Raw genomic sequence first — 22,655 nt, forward strand, 5'->3', positions numbered from 1 at the left:
AAATTCAACACCGATTTATGATAAAAACTCTCCAGAAAGTGGGCATACAGGGAACATACCTCAACATAATAAAGGCCATATATGACAAACCTACAACTAACATCATACAGAACAGTGAAAAACTGAAAGCATTTCCTTTAAGATCACGAACAAGACAAAGATGTACACTCTCACCAGTTTTATTCAACATAGTTTTGAAAGTCCTAGCCACAGAAATCAGAGAAGAAAAAGAAATAAAAGAAATGCAAATTGGAAAAGAAGAAGTAAAAATGTCACTGTTTGCAGATGACATGATACTATACGTAGAAGATACTAAAGATGCTACCAGAAAACTACTAGAGCTCATCAATGAATTCAGTAAAGTTGCAGGATACAAAACTAATACACAGAAATCTGTTGCATTTCTACACACTGACAACAAAAGATCAGATGTTCTTGGATTAGAAGAATCAATACTGTCAAAATGACTACACTACCCAAGGCAATCTACAGATTCAACACAATCCCTATCAAATTACCAATGGCAGGACTTCCCTGGTGGTCCAGTGGTTAAGACTCCATGCTCTCAATGCAGGGGGCACGGGTTCAATCCCTGGTCAGGGAATTAGATCCCACATGCTGCAACTAAGATCCCATATGCTGCAACTAAAAGATCCTGCATGCCACAACTAAAAAAGATCCGACATGCCACAAAGAAGATGACACATGCTGCAACTAAGTTCCCATATGCTGCAACTAAAAGATCCTGCATGCCGCAACTAAAAAAGATCCGACATGCCACAAAGAAGATGACACATGCTGCAACTAAGACCCAGCACAGCCAAATTAATACATAAATTTTTTTTTAAAAAAATAAAGTCATCCAGTAGCCTTTAAAAAAATTACCAATGGCATTTTTCACAGAACTAGAACAAAAAAATCTTAAAATTTGTAGAGACACAAAAGACCCTGAATAGCCAAAGCTAACTTGAGAAAGAAAAATGGAGCTGGAGGAATCAGGCTCCCTGACTTCAGACTATACTACAAAGCTACAGTCACCAAAACAGTATGGTACTGGCACCAAAACAAAAATATAGATCAATGGAACAGGATAGAAAGCCCAGAAATAAAGCCACACACCTATGGTCAATTAATCTACAACAAAGAAGGCAAGACTATACAAAGAAGGAAAGACAGTCTCTTCAATAAATGGCCCTGAAAAAACTGGACAGCTATATGTAAAAGAATGATATTAGGACACTCCCTACACCGTACACAGAAATAAACTCAACATGGATTAAAGAACTAAATGCATGGCTGGATACTATAAAACTCTGAGAGGAAAACATAGGCAGATCACTCGGACATAGATCACAGCAATATCTCTTTCGATCCATCTCCTAGAGTAATGGAAATAAAAACAAAAATAAATAAATGGGACCTGGGACTTCCCTGGTGGTGGAGTGGTTAAGAATCCACCTGCGAATGCAAGGGACACAGGTTCCATCCCTGGTCCGGGAAGATCCCACATGCTGCAGAGCAACTAAGCCCATGTGCCACAACTACTGAGCCTGCGCTCTAGAGCCCATGCTCTGCAACAAGAGAAGCCACTGCAATGAGAAGCCCGTGCACCACAACGAAGAGTAGCCCCTGCCCGCCGCAACTAGAGAAAGCCCGCATGCAGCAATAAAGACCCAAGGCACCCAAACATAAATAATAAATAAATAAATAATTTTAAAAATGGGACCTAATTAAACTCAAAAGCTTTTGCACAGCAAAGGAAACCATAAACAAAACGAAAAGACAACCCACAGGATGGGAGAAAATATTTGCAAACAATGTGACTGACAAGGGATTGGTCTCCAAAATTTACAAACAGTTTATGCAGCTCAATATCAAAAAAAACAAACAAGTCAATCAAAAAATGGGCAGAAGATGTAAAAAGACATGTCTCCAAAGAAGACATACAGATGGCCAAGAGGCACATGAAAAGATGCTCAACATCACTAATTATTTGAGAAATGCAAATCAAAACTACAATGACATATCACCTCACACCAGTGAGAATGGCCATCACTAAAAAGTCTACAAAAAAACAAATGCTGGAGAGGATGTGGAGAAAAGGGAACCCTCCTACACTGTTGGTGGGAATGTAAATTGGTACAGTCACTATGGAGAACAGTATGGAGGTTCCTTAAGAAACTAAAAACAGAGCTACCATATGATCCAGCAATCCCACTCCTGGGCATATATCTAGAGAAAAACATGGTTTGAAAGGATACATGTACCCCAATGTTCATTGCAGAAGCAATCTAAATGTCCAATGACAGATGAATGGATAAAGAAAATGTGGTACATGTATACAATGGAATATTACTCAGCCATCAAAAACAGTGAAATAATGCCATTTGCGGCAACATGGATGAACTTGGAGATTATCATACTAAGTGAAGTAAGTCAGACAGAGAAAGACAAATATATGATATTGCTTATATGTGGAATCTTAAAAAAAATGATACAAATGAACTTATTTACAAAACAGAAACAGACTCACAGACTTAGAGAAGGAACTTATGGTTACTGGGGGAAAGGGTTGCAGGAAGGGATAGATTGGGACTTTCGTATTGATATGTACACACTGCTATGTTTACAATAGAAAACCAACAGGAACCTACTATACAGCACAGGGAACTCTGCTCAATATTCTGTAATAACCTAAATGGGAAAAATATTTGAAAAAGAATAGATACATGTATATGTATAACTGAAACATTTTGTTGTACACTTAAAACTAACACAACACTGTTAATCAACTATACTCCAATATAGATCCACCAGAGGGCAGAGAGCAGAAGCAAGAAGAACTACAATCCTGCAGCCTGTGGAACAAAAACCACATTCACAGAAAGATAGACAAGATGAAAAGGCAGAGGGCTATGTACCAGATGAAGGAACAAGATAAAACCCCAGTAAAACAACTAAATGAAGTGGAGATAGGCAACCTTCCAGAAAAAGAATTCAGAATAATGATAGTGAAGATGATCCAGGACCTCGGAAAAAGAATGGAGGCAAAGATCGAGAAGATGCAAGAAATGTTTAACAAAGACCTAGAAGAATTAAAGAACAAACAAACAGAGATGAACAATACAATAACTGAAATGAAAACTACACTAGAAGGAATCAATAGCAGAATAACTGAGGCAGAAGAACGGATAAGCGACCTGGAAGACAAAATGGTGGAATTCACTGCTGCGGAACAGAATAAAGAAAAAAGAATGAAAAGAAATGAAGACAGCCTAAGAGATCTCTGGGACAACATAAAATGCAACAACATTCGCATCATAGGGGTCCCAGAAGGAGAAGAGAGAGAGAAAGGACCAGAGAAAATATTTGAAGAGATTATAGACAAAAACTTCCCTAACATGGGAAAGGAAATAGCCACCCAAGTCCAGGAAGCACAGTGAGTCCCATACAGGATAAACCCAAGGAGAAACACGCCGAGACACATGGTAATCAAATTGGCAAAAATTAAAGACAAAGAAAAATTATTGAAAGCAGCAAGGGAAAAATGACAAATTACAAGGGAACTCCCATAAGGTTAACAGCTGATTTCTCAGCAGAAACTCTACAAGCCAGAAGGGAGTGGCATAATATACTTAAAGTGATGAAAGGGAAGAACCTACAGCCAAGATTACTCTACCCAGCAAGGATCTCATTCAGACTCGATGGAGAAATCAAAAGCTTTAGAGACAAGCAAAAGCTAAGAGAATTCAGCACCACCAAACCAGCTCTAGGACAAATGTTAAAGGAACTTCTCTAAGTGGGAAACACAAGAGAAGAAAAGGACCTACAAAAACAAACCCAAACCAATTAAGAAAATGGTCATAGGAACATACATATCGATAATTACCTTAAACGTGAATGGATTAAATGCTCCAACCAAAAGACACAGGCTTGCTGAATGGATACAAAACAAGACCCATATATATGCTGTCTACAAGAGACCCACTTCAAACCTAGGGACACATACAGACTGAAAGTGAGGGGATGGAAAAAGATATTCCATGCAAATGGAAATCAAAAGAAAGCTGGAGTAGCAATACTCATATCAGATAAAATAGACTTTAAAATAAAGACTATTACAAGAGATAAAAAAGGACACTACATAATGATCAAGGGATCAATCCAAGAAGAAGATATAACAATTATAAATATATATGCACCCAACATAGGAGCACCTCAATACATAAGGCAACTGCTAACAGCTATAAAAGAGGAAATTGACAATAACACAATAATAGTGGGGGACTTTAACACCTCACTTACACCAATGGACAGATCATCCAAAATGAAAATAAATAAGGAAACAGAAGCTTTAAATGACACAACAGACCAGATAGATTTAATTGATATTTATAGGACATTCCATCCAAAAACAGCACATTACACTTTCTTCTCAAGTGCACACAGAACATTCTCCAGGATAGATCACATCTTGGGTCACAAATCAAGGCTCAGTAGATTTAATAAAACTGAAATCATATCAAGCATCTTTTCTGACCACAATGCTATGAGATTAGAAATGAATTACAGGGAAAAACACGTAAAAAACACAAACACATGGAGGCTAAACAATACATTACTAAATAACCAAGAGATCACTGAAGAAATCAAAGAGGAAATCAAAAAATACATAGAGACAAATGACAATGAAAACACGACAATCCAAAACCTATGGGATGCAGCAAAAGCAGTTCTAAGAGGGAAGCTTATAGCTATACAAGCCTACCTCAAGAAACAAGAAAAATCTCAAATAAACAATCTAATCTTACACCTAAAGGAACTAGAGAAAGAAGACCAAACAAAACCCAAAGTTAGCAGAAGGAAAGAAATCATAAAGATCAGAGCAGAAATAAATGAAATAGAAACAAAATAACAATAGCAAAGATCAATAAAACTAAAAGCTGGTTCTTTGAAAAGATAAACAAAATTGATAAACCATTAGCCAGGCTCATCAAGAAAAAGAGGAAGAGGACTCAAATCAATAAAATTAGAAATGAAAAAGGAGAAGTTACAACAGACACCGCAGAAATACAAAGCATCCTAAGAGACTACTACAAGCAAATCTATGCCAATAAAATGGACAACCTGGAAGAAATGGACAAATTCTTAGAAAGGTATAAACTTCCAAGACTGAACCAGGAAGAAATAGAAAATATGAACAGACCAATCACAAGTAATGAAATTGAAACTGTGATTAAAAGTCTTCCAACAGGGCTTCCCTGGTGGCGCAGTGGTTGAGAATCTGCCTGCCAATGCAGGGGACACGGGTTCGAGCCCTGGTCTGGGAAGATCCCACATGCCACGGGGCAACTGGGCCCGTGAGCCACAACTACTGAGCCTGTGCGTCTGGAGCCTGTGCTCCGCAACAAGAGAGGCCGCGACAGTGAGAGGCCCACACACCGCGATGAAAAGTGGTCCCCGCTCGCCGCAACTAGAGAAAGCCCTCGCACAGAAACGAAGACCCAACACAGCCAAAAAGAAATAAGGAAAAATAAATAAATTTATTAAAAAAAATCTTCCAACAAACAAAAGTCCAGGACCAGATGGCTTCACAGGTGAATTCTATCAAACATTTAGAGAAGAGCTAACACCCATCCTTCTCAAACTCTTCCAAAAAACTGCGGAGGAAGGAACACTCCCAAACTCATTCTATGAGGCCACCATCACCCTGATACCAAAACCAGACAAAGATACTACAGAAAAAGAAAATTATAGACCAATATCGCTCACGGATATAGATGCAAAAATCCTCACCAGAATACTAGCAAACAGAATCCAACAACACATTAAAAGGATCATACACCATGACCAAGTGGGATTTATCCCAGGGATGCAAGGATTCTTCAATATATGCAAATCAATCAATGTGATACACCATATTAACAAATTGAAGGATAAAAACCATATGATCATCTCAATAGATGCAGAAAAAGCTTTTGACAAAATTCAAAACCCATTTACGATAAAAACTCTCCAGAAAGTGGGCATACAGGGAACCTACCTGAACATAATAAAGGCCATATACGACAAACCCACAGCAAACATCATTCTCAATGGTGAAAAACTGAAAGCATTTCCTCTAAGATCAGGAACAAGACAAGGATGTCCACTCTCGCCACTATTATTCAACATAGTTCTGGAAGTCCTAGCCACGGCAATCAGAGAAGAAAAAGAAATAAAAGGAATCCAAATCGGAAAAGAAGAAGTAAAACTGTCACTGTTTGCAGATGACATGATACTATACATAGAGAATCCTAAAGATGCCACCAGAAAGCTACTAGAGCTAATCAATGAATTTGGTAAAGTTGCAGGATACAAAATTAATGCACAGAAATCTCTTGCATTCCTATACACTAATGATGAAAAATCTGAAAGAGAAATTAAGGAAACACTCCCATTTACCATTGCAACAAAAAGAATAAAATACCTAGGAATAAACCTACCTAGGGAGACAAAAGACCTGTATGCAGAAAACTATAAGACACTGATGAAAGAAATTAAAGATGATACCAACAGATGGAGAGATATACCATGTTCTTGGATTGGAAGAATCAACATTGTGAAAATGAGTATACTACCCAAAGCAATCTACAGATTCAATGCAATCCCTATCAAATTACCAATGGCATTTTTTACGGACCTAGAACAACTCATCTCAAAATTTGTATGGAGACACAAAAGACCCCGAATAGCCAAAGCAGTCTTGAGGCAAAAAAACGGAGCTGGAGGAATCAGACTCCCTGACTTCAGACTATACTACAAAGCTACAGTAATCAAGACAGTATGGTACTGGCACAAAAACAGAAACATAGATCAATGGAACAAGATAGAAAGCCCAGAGGTAAACCCACGCACCTATGGTCAACTAATCTATGACAAAGGAGGCAAGGATATACAATGGAGAAAAGACAGTCTCTTCAATAAGTGGTGCAGGGAAAACTGGACAGCTACATGTGAAAGAATGAAATTAGAACACTCCCTAACACCATACAGCAAAATAAACTCAAAATGGATTCGAGACCTAAATGTAAGACTGGACACTATAAAACTCTCAGAGGAAAACATAGGAAGAACACTCTTTGATGTAAATGACAGCAAGATCTTTTTTGATCCACCTCCTAGAGTAATGGAAATAAAAACAAAAATAAACAAATGGGACCTAATGAAACTTAAAAGCTTTTACACAGCAAAGGAAACCATAAATAAGACGAAAAGACAACCCTCAGAATGGGAGAAAATATTTGCAAATGAATGAACGGACAAAGGATTAATCTCTAAAATATATAAAGAGCTCATGCAGCTCAATATTAAAAAAACAAACAACCAATCCAAAAATGGGCAGAAGACCTAAATAGACACTTCTCCAAAGAAGACATACAGATGGCCAAGAAGCACATGAAAAGCTACTCAACATCACTACTTATTAGAGAAATGCAAATCAAAACTACAATGAGGTATCACCTCACACCAGTTAGAATGGGCATCATCAGAAAATCTACAAACAACAAATGCTGGAGAGGGTGTGGAGAAAAGGGAACCCTCTTGCACTGTTGGTGGGAATGTAAATTGATACAGCCACTATGGAGAACAGTATGGAGGTTCCTTAAAAAACTAAAAATAGAATTACCATATGATCCAGTAATCCCACTACTGGGCATGTACCCAGCGAAAACCGTAATTCAAAAAGACACATGCACCCCAATGTTCATTGCAGCACTATTTACAATAGCCAGGTCATGGAAGCAACCTAAATGCCTGTCGACAGACGAATGGATAAAGAAGATGTGGTACATATATACAGTGGAATATTACTCAGCCATAGAAAGGAACGAAACTGGGTCAATTGTTGAGACGTGGATGGATCTAGAGACTGTCATACAGAGTGAAGTAAGTCAGAAAGAGAAAAACAAATATCGTAAATTAACGCATGTATGTGGAACCTAGAAGAATGGTACAGATGAACCGGTTTGGAGGGCAGAAATTGAGATACAGATGTAGAAAACAAATGTATGGACACCAAGGGGGGAAAGCCACGGGGGGGTGGGGGTGTGATGAATTGGGCGATTTGGATTTACGTGTATACACTGATGTGTATAAAATTGATGACTAATAAGAACATGCTGTTTAAAAAAATAAAATTAAAAAAAAAAAGAAAAGAAAAAGTACAATTTAAAAAAGGGCTGAGAACCTGAATACTGATGGCCAACAGGCACATGAAAAGATGCTCAACATCACAAAAATGAAAACAAAACAAAACAGAAAAAAACTATAGTCCAGTATAAAATTAAAATTTTTTGAAAAGTGAGTAAGGGACTTCCGTGAGTGAAGGCGCAGTGGATAAGACTCCACGCTCCAAATGCAGGGAGCCCAGGTTTGATCCCTGGTCAGGGAGCTAGATCCCACATGCATGCCACAACTAAGAGTTCACATGCCACAACTAAGAGTTCGTGTGCCACAACTAAGAAGCCCATGAGGTGCAACTAAGGAGGCCGCCTGCTGCAACTAAGGAGCCAGCAAGCCACAACTAAGGAGCCCACGAGCCACAACTAAGACCTGGTCAAACCAAATAAATAAATAAGTAAAAACTGAGTGAAGTGAAATATTTATAGTGTTGAGAGAAAAACCCCACCAACCTACAATTCTGTAGCCTACAAAATCATCCTTTAAAAGGGAAGGAGAAATAAAGACTTACTCAGACAAACAAAAATTGAGGGAATTGTTTCTAGTAGACTCGCCTTGCAAGAAATGTTTTTAAAAGTTCTTCAGAAAGAAGGAAAATTACATAGGTCAGAAATTCAGATATACATTTTAAAAAGGAAGAGCATTAGAGAATAACTGAAGATAAAACAAAACTTTTATTTTTCGTATTCTTAATTGATCTAACAGATAACAGTATATTCAAAATAATAACAGCAACAATATATTTAATTGTATGTGTGTGTGGGTGTGTGTGGGTGTGCACACAACAGTACTAGCAATCAACTGTATATAATCGACATCTACAGACTTCATCCAACCACAGCAGAATACACATCCTTCTGAAGTTCACATGGAGCATTCACCAAGATAGATCACATTCCGGGCCATTAAACACACCATAACAAATTAAAAAGAATAGAAGTCGCACAATGTCTGGTCTCAGACCACAGCGGAATTAAACTAGGAATCAACAACAGAAAAATAGCTGGAAAATCCCAAAATAAATGGAGATTAAACAGCACACTTCTATATAACACATGGGTCAAAGAATAAATCAAGAAATATTTTTTACTATTTTGAACTAAATGAAAATGAAAACACAACTTACTAAAATTTGTGGGATGCAATGAAAAGTGTTTAGGAGATTTAAAGCATTGAATATATATATTAGAAAAGAAGAAAAATCTAAAATCAATCATCTAAGCTTCCATCTTAGGAAACTAGAAAAAAAAGAGCAAATTCAACCCAAAGTAAGCAAAAGAAAATAAATAATAAAAATCAGAGCAGAAATCAATGAAGCTGAGAACAGGAATGAATAGAGAAAGTCAACAAATAACAAGAGCTGGTTCTTTGAAAAGATCAATAAAATTGATAAGGCTCTAGCCAAGCTAACAAAGAAAAAAAGACAAAGATACAAATGACTAATATCAGAAATTAAAAAGAGGACATTACTACAGATCTCACGGACATTAAAAGGAAGGAATATTTTGAGCAACTCTATGCCCACAAATGTGATAACACAGGTGAAAGTGACCAATTCCTTGAAAGACAGAAGCTGCCAAAATTCACACTAGAAGAAAGAGACAATGTGAATAGGCCTCTATGTATTAAAGAAATCCAATCAGTATGTAATAACCTTCCAAAAGAGAAACCACCAGGCCTGGATAGGTTCACTGGTGAATTCTACCAAACATTTAAGGAAGAAACTATACCAATTCTCTACAATCTCTTCCACAAGATAGAAGCAGAGGGAATGTTTCCTAACTCATTCTATGAGGCTAGCATTACCCTAATACCACAATCAAACACCTTATAAGAAAGGAAAACTAGAGACCACTATCTCTCATTAACATAGATGCAGAACTCTTTAACAAAATATTAACAACTCAAATCCAACAATGTATAAAAAGAATTATACACCATAACCAAGTGGGATTTATCCCAGGTAAACAGACTCACAGATATAGAAAACAAACTAGTGGTTACCAATGGAGAGAAGGAAGGAGGGAGGGGCAAGTAAGGGATAGGGGATTAAGAGATACAAACTATTATGTATAAAATAAATAAGCTATGAGGATATATTTACAATGCAGGGAATATAGCCAATATTTTATAAGTATAAATGGAGTATAACCTTTAAAAATTGTGAATCACTATATTGTACACCTGTAACATATAATACTATACATCAACTATACTTCAATTTTAAAAATAAAAAAATGGAATAAAATCAATTAATGTAATCCATCACATCAACAGACAAAAGAAGAAAAATCACATGATCATATTAATAGATGTAGAAAAAGCATTTGATAAAATCCAATACCCATTCATGATAAAAACTCTCGGCAAACTAGAAATAGAGGGGAACTTCCTCAACTTGATAAAGACTATCTACAAAAACCCTACAGCTAACATCATATTCAATGGTGAGAAAACTGAAGTTTTCCCACTAAGATCAGAAATAAGGCAAGGATGTAACCTCTCACCATAGCTTTTCAACATTGTACTGGAAGTCCTAGCTAGTGCAGTAAGACAAGAAAAGGAAATAAAACGTATACAGATTAGGACTTCCCTGGTGGCGCAGTGGTTAAGATTCTGCTTGCCAATGCAGGGGACATGGGTTCGAGCCCTGATCTGGGAAGATCCCACATGCCGCAGAGCAACTAAGCCTGGGCGCCACAACTACTGAGCCTGCGCTCTAAAGCCCATGAGCCACAACTACTGAGCCCACGTGCCACAACTACTGAAGCCTGTGTGCCTAGAGCCTGTGCTCCGCAACAAGAGAAGCCACTGCAATGAGAAGCCTGCACACTGCAACAAAGAGTAGCCCCCACTCGCCACAGCTAGAGAAAGCCCGCACACAGCAATGAAGACCCAACGCAGCCAAACATAAATAAATACATAAATTTTAAAAAATGTATACAGATTGGGGAGGAAGAAGTAAAACTGTTTTTCTTCACAGATGACATAATCATCTATGTAGAAAATTTTAAAGAACTGACCAAAAAAACCTCCTAGAACTAATAAGCAATGATAGCAAGATTGTAGAATACAAGGTTAATTAATATACAAAAGTCAATCACTTTCCTATATGTCAGCAATGAACAAGTGGACTTTGAAATGAAAAACATATTACTGTTTACATTAGCATGCCCCAACAAATAAAATACTTAGGTATAAATCTAACAAAATGTGTACAAGATCTACGTGAGAAAAACTACAAAACCCTGATGAAAAATATCAAAGAACAAAATAAATGGAAATGTATTTCATGTTCATGGATAGGAAGGCTCAATAGTGTCAAGATGTCATTTCTTCCCAACTTGATCTATAGATTCAATGCAATCCCAACCAAAATACCAACAAGTTATTTTGTGGCTAATGATAAACTGATAGTAAAGTTTATTTGGAGAGGGAAAAGACCCAGAATAGCCAAATCAATATTGGAGGAAAAGAACAAAGTTGGAAGACTGGCACTACTCAGCTTCAATACTTACTGTGAAGCTACAGTAATCAAGAAGGTGTGGTATTGGTGAAAAAATGGATAAATAGATCAATGGAATGAAATAGCCCAGAGATAGACCCACATAAATACAGTCAATTGATCTTTGACAAAGGAGCAAAGGTAATACAATGAACAAAGATAGTCTTTTCAACAAATGGTGCTGTAACAACTGGACATCCACATGCAAAAAAAAGGAATCTAAATACAGATCTTATACTCTTCACAAAAATTAGCTCAAAATGGATCATAGATCAAAATGTAGAACACAAAAGCATAAAACTCATAGAAGATAATATATGAGAAAACCTAGATGACCTTAGGTATGGCAGTGACTTTTTAGATACAACACCAAACACACAAACCATCAAAGACACAATTGATAAACTGGACTTCATTAAAATTAAAAATTTCTGCTCTGCAAAAGGCAATGTCAATGGAATTAGAAAAACCACAGAGTGGGAGAAAATATTTGAAAAAGACACAACTGATAAAGGACTATTATCCAAACTATGCAAAGAACTCTTAAAACTCAACAATAAGAAAATGAACAACCTGATTAAGAAATGCAAAAAAGATCTGAATAGACACCTCACCAAAGAAGATATACAGATGTTAAGTAAGCATATGAAAAGATGTTCTACATCAGGAAATTACAAAATAAAACAACAATGAGATACCACTATACCTCAATTAAAATGGCCAAAGTACAAAATACTGACAACACCAAATGCTGGTGAGGATTTGGAGCACCAGGAATTCTCATTCATTGCTGGTGGGAATGCAAAATGGTACAGCTACTTTGGAAGACTGTTTGGCAGTTTCTAACAAAGCTAAACATACCCTTAATATATGATCTAGCAATCACACTCCTTGGTATTTACCAAACTGAACTGAAAACTTATGTCCATACAAAAACCTGCACATAGATGTTTATAGCAGCTTTATTCATAATTGCCAAAACCTGAATGCAACCAAGATGTCCTTCAGTAGGTGAAAGGATAAACAAACTGTGGCACATCCAGACAATGGAATATTACCCAGTGCTAAAAAGAAATGAGCCAACAAGCCATGGGGTAACCTTAAACGTATTACTAAGTGAAAGAAGCCAATCTGAAAAAGATACATACTGTATGATTCCAATTACATGACATTTTGGAAAAGGCAAAACTATGGAGACAGTAAAAAGATCAGTGGTTACCAGGGATTGGGTGGGGGATAGATGAATAGGCAGAGTACAGAGGATTTTTAAGGCACTGCAACTGTTCTGTACGATACTCCAATGGTGGATATATGTCATAATATATTTGTCCAAACCCAAAGAATGTAAAATACCAAGAGTGAACTCTAACGTATTAAACTATGGACTTTGGGTGATAATAACATGTCAATGTAGGTTCATGGACTGTAAAAAATGTACTACCCTGGTGGCCGATGTCGATAATGGGGAGGCTGTGCGTGAGTGCGTAAATGGGAACCTTTGTACTTTCTGCTCAGTTTTGCTGTGAATGTAAAACTTCCCTTAAAAATAAAGTTTATTAATTTTTGAAAATGTTAAAATTTACAGTATTCCAGAAGTTACATCTTTTACAACTATTTAAACTTAGGATGGAAAATTTTAGATGTCAGCTTAAAAATCTGTAAGAAGGTGTATAGTTTTTCAAAATTCTTTTTGGGATTGTGGGGAACAAAGAGTGAAGACTCTTAGTCTAAGACAATGGTTTTCAACAAAGGCTTCAGCATCCCCTAGGAAGCATTTTTGGAAATTTGTAGGGCATCTTTAGTTGTCACTATGATTGGAGGCAGCAATTGGCATTTAGTGGGCAGGGTGCCAACAATGTTAAACATCTTTTTTAAAGTATTTTATTTATTTATTTATTTGGCTGCACCGGGTCTTAGTTGCGGCATGCAGGATCTTCGTTGCAGCATGCGGGGGTCTTTAGTTGTGGCATGAGGGGGTCTTTAGTTGCGGCATGTGGGACCTAGTTCCCTGACCAGGGATCGAACCCAGGCCCCCTGCATTGGGAGCATGGAGTCTTAGCCACTGAACCACCAGGGAAGTCCCTAAACATCTTGCTATGTGTGGCGCAGTCCCACATGAGAATTTTCTAACATCCTGTAAGATTTCTGAATGTCTCTGCATAATTATTTTAAATTATTTGAATCTAGCCCCTAATTTTGTTTTACATATAACTGCAATGTATTTCTGGAACAGCTGTGATAAATGCTAAATTTTAGAGGAAGGCAACTACTATATACATCGAAGGAAGATTGTTCTTTGTCATGGGATTTGAGCTACCATGCCCCTGTAGAAATCTGCCTACACACAGGAGGTTGGAGATTCTGTTTAACAGACTAGGAGTCAAATACAATTAAATTAGTGGAGACACATGAAATATAGGCTTACACTGAATTTTTTAAAACATTTATTTATTTTATTTATTTTTATTTTTGGCTGTGTTGGGTCTTTGTTGCTGTGCGCGGGCTTTCTCTGGTTGCTGCAAGTGGGGGCTACTCTTCGTTGTGGTGCATGGGCTTCTCACTGCAGTGGCTTCTCTTATTGCAGAGCACGGGCTCTAGGCATGCAGGTTTCAGTAGTTGTGGCACGTGGGCTCAGTAGTTGTGGCTCGCAGGCTCTAGAGCGCAGGCTCAGTAGTTGTGGCACACGGGCTTAGTTGCTCTGCGGCATGTGGGATCTTCCCGGGCCAGGGCTCAAACCTGTGTCCCCTGCATTGGCAGGCAAATTCTTAACCACTGCGCCACCAGGGAAGCCTGGCTTACACTGAATTTTATTTTTTTTATAAATTTATTTTATTTTATATATTTTTGGCTGTGTTGGGTCTTCGCTGCTGCACGCGGGCTTTCTCTAGTTGTGGTGAGCGGGGGCTACTCTTCGTTGCAGTGCATGGGCTTCTCATTGCGGTGGCTTCTCTTGTGAAGCATGGGCTCCAGGTGTGTGGGCTTCAGTAGTTGTGCCACATGGGCTCAGTAGGTGTAGCTTGCGGGCTCTAGAGCTCAGGCTCAGTAGTTGTGGCGCACGGGCTTAGTTGCTCCGCGGCATGTGGGATCTTCCGGGACCAGGGCTCGAACCCGTGTCCCCTGCATTGGCAGGCGGATTCTTAACCACTGTGCCACCAGGGAAGTCCCTACACTGAATTTTATTAATAGGGTGGTTAAAAATATTTCATAGTATTGCCAATTATCTTAAATAGAATAATAATATATCAGTGGAGAAAATAACATACTGAAATTATTTATTATTGTTTACATTGCTTGTAGGTTTTCACTCTTACTCTGTCACTGTCTCCAGAAGGCTACATACCACGTTTTTACAGCTTCATGTATTACTGCTTCATTTCCCATCTATACTCTAGTCCCTGTCACCTACCAAAAGATATGGTCTCCATGGTTATCTTAGTAGTTTAACATGCCCTTGGCTTCCATGGAGAATCCAGGTAATAGCCATTGAAGGGGGGTAGCTACATTTCTTTGTAAATCTGCTAGAGAGAGAGGACATCGTTTACTGCATTACTCGATGCTGCTTAGGCATCAACCCTCTGAAACATCTCAGAACTCAGGGCAGGAGGAGCTGGTTCTTCATCGGGGAGCAGTATCAGCTCTAACATCTGAAGCTATGGAATGACCCTGTGGCTCCTTCTGCCATAGCTGCGAAGAAGTTCAGGATTTCTTGTGGGAGTTGTTCTCCTTCTCTTTTGCTTTAATTCTTGGCTCTGAACTCCTGTCCATATTCATTTCTCTGAGTACTACATCACCTGTGCTTTTATAGAAAGCCTCCTTAAGACATAACAAGTCAACAAAATAACGCATCTAGTTGTAGCTACCATGTTTTCTCCACTTGTCCCAACATTCTCATCTAGACTGGTGGGAAGATCACCGCACAAGGAAGGTTCTGTGCTCTGGCTTTCGTGTGCCCTTCACTTCATTCAAGTCTCTGCACAGGTGTCAACACTCCAGAGGGCCCTCCCCTGACCTCCATACCTGAAATGTCCCTCCTTGCCCCACCAGCCACTCTTTCCCCTTACCCTATTTTACATTTCTTCATAGAACCCCTACTCTGGATTGTTTACTGGGCAGTGTCTGCCTCCCCTTCAGACTCTAAGTTCTCTTGAGGACACAGTCTGCTTCGATCATGGTTGCATTCTCAGTGTACAGAAGAATGCCTGGCACATAGTAGGAGCTCGATAAATAGTTGTTAAGTGAAGGAATCATTCAGTAAATCAGAGAAACCACTGTTGCCTAGCGACCTAGACAGCTGCTGATATTAATTTACTGCTTTCTCCAATTTACGTGAATGTACTGAAAGTCACATTTTTCCTTTGCCTTTACTTTTGATGTGCTAACCCAGGGCCAAGGCAGTGTTCCCGTTAAGTGTTGCTTACACCTAACCACCTCCAAACTTGGGTTGCCAAAATGACCAAAGCCCAACCACTGCAGAGGTCTCCCCAGGACCCCGGCAGCTTAGGACCACACTGCAGGTGCTAATGCTCATGCAAGAAATGATTTTCCACTCAAAATAAAGGGAAATGAACTGCCTCGTATCACCTCTTCCTTCTGGAAGGAACTCCATTCAGTAACCACATGGTCACCATGCTTGGCAAAATCTGCAAAAGGTTCCTCTCAAATATCCAAAAAGTAGTTTTTAACTTGTGGAAGATAACAAAATATTTTTTAAAACAGATATGTAGTCTCTTACCATCACCTTTTTCCCTCACGGTAGAGGTCTAAGGGTTGATGGTGTCTAGTTCATGTAACGTCACAAAAAATGATTATAGTGAAAGGAAATGCTGTTTCCAGAAGCTACAGAGATGAGACCCAGGTCTTGCAGGTCAGAAACTTTCCCTTTTACCCAAATTGAAATCTGTAGGCCTTTTGGAAGAAGAACATTTTATGTCTAACTGCCCTTCTCTCTCCACAAGCTTATGAAATCAGTCAGTTCCTTCACTGTAAACCAAGATTACCTGGGTATATAAATCTCTATTTCTTTAATACACGGCACATAAATTCAACTAATTGGGACTGCTGTAAGCCACTACCATTAGCGCAACATTGTCCTAAGTACTGTGGGTCACACCAAGGAAATAGACAATGACCTTACTTACCATTAATCATCCTGAATCCCCTCAGGTCTCTAAGATTTGAAATCAGAATAATATTGCTTTTCTCCTAACCCTCTAGGAAATTTCAGAAACAGAAATTGGATCATGCCTCAAACACAAGAAGAAAGGCATAAATGGAGAACATGAAGCAGTTACCCTTGGTGATATTATTCGTCTTTCTCTGGGAATCAATGGTTTATAATCTGATGATGTAATTTCCCCTATGGTTTTTTAAATATCATTTTAAATTTCACGCAGTGAACAAGTGACGCAATATAGGCTGAACTGGGAGCATTAACAATGTGAGGTGTTAACGATGGAAGTCTGAAAGGGGTCCTTTTCAGGAAGCACATTATATAAGAGTTTTCTAGACAAAGAGAAAATGCACTTCTTACCTCCTACCAACAAGTAGCTGTTGGGAAACAGTGTTTTTGCTTGCATAAGTGCCCTTGCATGACCTGAGTGGAAGAGGTCAAATATTCCATCTGCGTATACTCTGACAGGTCTGTCAACTGTGGAAGAAAGAAAACATCATCAACAGAACTGCAGAATAAGGAGCCCAGTCACCTGATCCTTCCATCAGTACAGCACCGTAATAAGGTTTACCTGGAGAAAACACAATGTCTACATACCATCAGTTTCATATTAGTGCACGAAATTAACTTTACCAAGAGGTTCTTCTAAGGACATCAAAGCAGAGTAAAAACATAACAAAATTAAGATTGACCCAGAACACACATTGTTAGCCGCAGAGCACTGGGGAGTTTTCTTGATCCAGAGTAGAGTCTCAGGTGGCTGAGCTGGCAGATTCAGACACACCAGACATAACCAAAGGGTTGAGAGAGTCAGCCCAGCGGGAATATCAAGGTAGGAGTGACTGAGGAGCTCAATGAAAAGGACAAATGACTTCATCCTCGAGTCTGGCAGTCCTGAACTAAGACCCCTGAGTCCTATTCCCAAAGGCAAAGACACAGCTGTGCACCTCTTCCAAGTCACCGTGGCAGCGTAAAATCAGCCTTGGTAGGAGTATTTACACCATAGAAATTGGCAAATGCTCAAATCAGGGCTTATTTCCCCCTGGAGGGCCAGTTGTTAAACATTTACCAGCATACACTGCACAAAGGTCACACTCCCTATTCTCTTTGGTATCCTAAGACGTGGGGCGGGGCGTACATGCCCCAAGGGGAGGAGTGTCAGGGAGCAAAAGTTACATGGCGGGGTGCTCAGGGTTGGAGGCGAGTGACCCACACTACAGTCATTCCTAGGGAGAAGGGTCAAGAGCAAATCGGCCACAACAGACACTCTCACTGTGGCATACAGTGCTTGGGAAGTGCCATTTCTTGAGGAAGAGGGACACACTTCACCAGAGCTTCCCGGGAGCCAGGAGACTGCACTAGGAGCTAGCTGCTGGATGACACTTTTGCTGAGTCAGCCAAAGACCCATCCCCTCCAATAAGAGGGAGACATAGGGAGGTAGAGGGGCTGGGTGCCAACTTTTACTTTTACACCATTTTGGATTCTCAACAAAGGAACTAGAAAATGAAAATATGGTGAACGACAAACTAAACGTGGCAAACCGAACACACACACACTTATCTCCACTTCCGCTCTAACACCACAAGAATTACAGAGAAAGAATTAAAAAGGGATAATCCCCCAAGGGCAGAGGAAACAAGAAAGGCAATGACAGTGGATTGGAGATGTCAACATTTTGGAAAGTTGATTGTCAAGTGCTGAGTATCTACAGGGAACAAGAATCAGAGGTGGGGCAGGTAGGCAAAGAGATTGCTGGTTTGTTTGTTGGTTTGTTTGTTTTACGAGCCTAAGAGTCCTACTAACTTTTTAAACTAGATGCACGTATTATATTGATGTTATAAATTTAAAAAAAAGAAATCAATGCACACTTCTGTTGAATGATCTTTAAGGCTTAGATTTTAAATTGTGATTATTTCTTGATGTAATACAACCTCGTTAATTTAGAACATAAATTGAAAGGAATATTACATTAACATATTCAGATGGTACAATGTTTCTAATAAATTAAATTTCACTAATAAAAAAAACTCGAGAGACTTTGTGTCAGATAGGGAATTGCAATTATTCCCAATTACACACCGTTTTGAACAAAGAGAATTGCCTTCACAGGATTATACTGTATTCTAAATAAGGCACGGTAAATAGAAAATACTTTGAAATAACAAGCTGTCTAATGAGGGATCCTTAGTTTCAAAGCTCTTATTCAATTTGAATTCAATTGAGGAAAATTTGTTTTAAGATATAAACCCTAGGGGGAAGCAGATGGCAGTTCTGCAAAATTTTTTGTTATTGATTCAGAAGTGATCAAGATAAATAAATTCAGGAAGCAGGGAGGAAAGAAAAGTAAAGAAAGACGATATAATTACTGAGAAAAAAGGCCATTTAGTAAATTTGTGAAGAGTATTTGTGGAGTTGATTTTGCAATAAGCTCACTTTAAAAAATTGTAGTGTGTCAGCAATTTCCAGACTGGGAAATTCTGCAGGACCAAAAAAAAAAAAAAAAATCCCTGATCTCTTCAACAAATAAACTTCAAGAAAAAAAAAGAAGAGGGAAAGAGATAAAGGGGGGGGGGGACTTTGAGATTAAAAGGTATTTAAAAAACATCTCAACATATTGTAATATATAGACATTATTTGGATTTGGGTTCAAACAAACTATAAATAAATGGTGACATAAGATAACTGGAAATTGGAACACTGGATATTTGATGATATTAAAGAATTGCTGTTAATTTTTTAGGTGAGATAATGATATAGTGGTTATGCCTTAAAAAAAAACCCAGAGTTCTTATTTTTTAAGACATATATACAGAAGTATTTATGGATGAAATGATAGGAAGCCTGGGATTTTGTTTCAAATAATTCAAGAGGGGAGAGTTGATGAGGAAAGGCTACAGGATGGTGGTTGTTAGGTATGGGTGATGGACACATGAAGGTTCATTATATTGTTCTACTTTTGTGAATGTTTGAAATTCTCCATAATATTTTTTAATAGACTGTGGCTTTGTAAGTTAGTTGGTATGTTTATTTGTTTTAATCTCTTGTTCGAAGTTTTTCTGGACATCCTTTTAGGCATCTGGGGACTCTCCAGAGGGTATATGCTGGGAACCACTGGCCTGTGAAGCTAGAGGTTTGGCAATGATCAAAAGATGGAGCACACCTATTCCATGGCCATGGTGGAGACCTTAAAGTAGCTCCCACTGACCCCCACACCTCCTGCTGTTCACACCTTTGTGAGATCCCCTCCCTTTGAAGTGGGAGTGGGACCCATGCCTTGCTTCTAACCAGGAGAATATGACAAAGGTGATAGATGTCTCTCCCATGATTATGTTACAGTATATAAGACTCCATTTTGCTAGCAGACTCATTCTTTCTCCCTTGGTGGCTTTGAAGAAGCAAGCTGCCATATTTTGAGAAGGCCATGTGGCAAGGAACTGCAGGTGGCCTCTAGGAGCCGAGGGTGGTCTCTGGTTGACAACCAGCAAGAAGCTAGATCCTTGGTCTTAGAGTTCCAAGGAAATAAATTCTGCCAACAACCTGAGTGAGCTCGGAAGCAGATCTACCAGATCCACCAGTCAAGCTTCCAGATGAGAACTGAGCCCTGGGTGACACCTTGAATGCAGCCTTGTGAAACCCTGAGCAGAGGACTCAGCTAAGCCAGGCTTGGACTCCTGATCCATGGAAACTGTGACATAATGAATGTGCAGGGCTTTAAGCCATTAGGTCTGTGGTAATATGTTATATAGCATCTCACACCATATACAAAAATTAACTCTAAATGGATCATAGACCTAAACGTAAAGCTAAAACTACAAAAGTTCTAGAAGAAAACAGGAGAAAATCTTAGTGGCTTTGAGTTTGACAAAAATTTCTTAAATAGGAACCAAAAAGGACACATGATAAAACAAAAAAATTTATATATTAAACCTCATTTAAAACCTTTACTCTTCAAAAGACATTTTTACAAAAATGAAAAGGCAAGTCTTAGGGAGAAAATATCTGCAAAATATGTATCTGATATAAGACTTGTATCTGGAATATATAAAGAACCCTCAAAACTCAATAATAAGATAAACAACTCATTTTTAAAAGGGCAAAAAAATTTCAACAGACATTTCACCACAGAAAATAAATAGATGGATGGCAAATGAGCACATGAAAAGATCCTCAATACCATTAGTCATTAGGGAAATACAAATTAAAGTGACCCTGAGATACTACTTCATACTCACTAGAATGACTAAAAATTTAAAAACTATTGATCATACCAAGTGCTGATGAGGATATAGAGCAACTGGAACTCTCATACACTGCTGCTGGGAATGTAAATGGTACAAATACATTGGAAAGCAGTTTGGCAGTTGGTTAAAAAGTTAAACATACACATACCATACGGCAAGACAGGAGGCAGTCACCAACTACAGTACATCTGAATTCACATTTTTGTAGGGCATGTTATGGTGTTTCTTGGTATTGTTTCAGATTCGGGCAACAATAAAAGGGTGATTATTCATTTTTTATTATGGCTCTTAAAATGCAGCTTATTAACAATGCCTTAAAAGTACATATGATTTACAGAGCACATGTATTTCACTTAATCTTTCCATCAACTCTGTGAGGTAGGTATAAGAGAGTGGACTTACTATCCTCTCTCACAGAGGAGCAAATGGAAGCTCAGCAAAGCTGAGCAGCTTACCCAGCATCATACAACCAACCTATGATGGAGTTTGAGTGCAAACCAAACTCCACTGATCTTTCTTCTAACTCATGATGCCTTCTAGAAAACTACATGCCATTATGGAGTCTTTTAAAAAAGAGAGAGAGAGAAAGACAGACTGTTACTGAATGCCCAGTAATTATGGTAACTGGTATTGTTTTTGTGTACAGCTGATGTGCAAAAGAGGTGGCACAAAATTTAACCTTTTAAAATCTAATAGTTACCTATCTCACAAAGTTTACATAGTTTTATATAAACTTAATCATTTCCTTCTACTTATAGCCAGCGATGCTCTTCTCAATAAATGACGACTGATGTTTGCTTTTTAAAATACATTAAATTTAAGTTAAAAAAGAAAGAGTACATTTTTTAAAAAATTAAGTAAATTACAGTACAGGTGGCACAGAAATAAGGCAAAATTCATTCAGGTGGCTCTTGAAAAATGAATTTGGAAAACTACACATATCACTGTGTGAACAGAATAATATAAATTCCCTTTTTGTGAAGAAAAATAGGAAATCAGAACTGAGTTTCCCTTTAAGAAAAAATGTCAGCTTTAATGAAAAGGAACCTATGAAGCAATCACTTGGGCTTTTCCTTTATCTCCAGGCAGATTACTGATTTTCTCTGTCTCAGGATACATACTAAACCTTAGAGGGTCATACCTCCACAGCTGGACTATTTGAGCTAAGATCAAAGGTGCCAGTTCCACTCAACAACAACAAAAAACAAACAACCCAACTAAAAAATGGGCAGAAGACCTAAATAGACATTTCTCCAAAGAAGACATACAAATAGCCAAAAAGCACATGAAAAGATGCTCAACATCACTAATTATTAGAGAAATGCAAATCAAAACTACAGTGAGGTATCACCTCACACCACTCAGAATGGCCATCATTAAAAAGTCTACAAATAAATGCTGGAGAGGGTGCAGAGAAAAGGGAACCCTCCTACACTGCTGGTAGGAATGTAAATTGGTGCAGCCACTATGGAAAACAGTATGGAGGTTCCTCAAAAAACTAAAAATAGAGTTGCC

At 38.3% G+C, this 22,655-nt stretch overlaps 1 protein-coding gene across 10 annotated transcripts in view; it reads right to left on the bottom strand.

Moving 5' to 3' along the window:
* PCYT1B (phosphate cytidylyltransferase 1B, choline) overlaps positions 1-22,655 on the bottom strand; it is a 177,632-nt gene that overhangs the window by 74,511 nt on the left and 80,466 nt on the right. For all 10 annotated transcript variants that reach the window (XM_082375805.1, XM_082375802.1, XM_082375807.1 and 7 more), the window contains one exon: positions 17,259-17,375. In XM_082375805.1, coding sequence (XP_082231931.1) covers positions 17,259-17,375 — 117 coding nt within the window. The remainder of the gene's footprint in view (positions 1-17,258; positions 17,376-22,655) is intronic.

Source organism: Balaenoptera borealis (assembly GCF_965194805.1).
Source record: "Balaenoptera borealis genome assembly, chromosome: X".
NCBI lineage: Eukaryota > Metazoa > Chordata > Mammalia > Artiodactyla > Balaenopteridae > Balaenoptera > Balaenoptera borealis.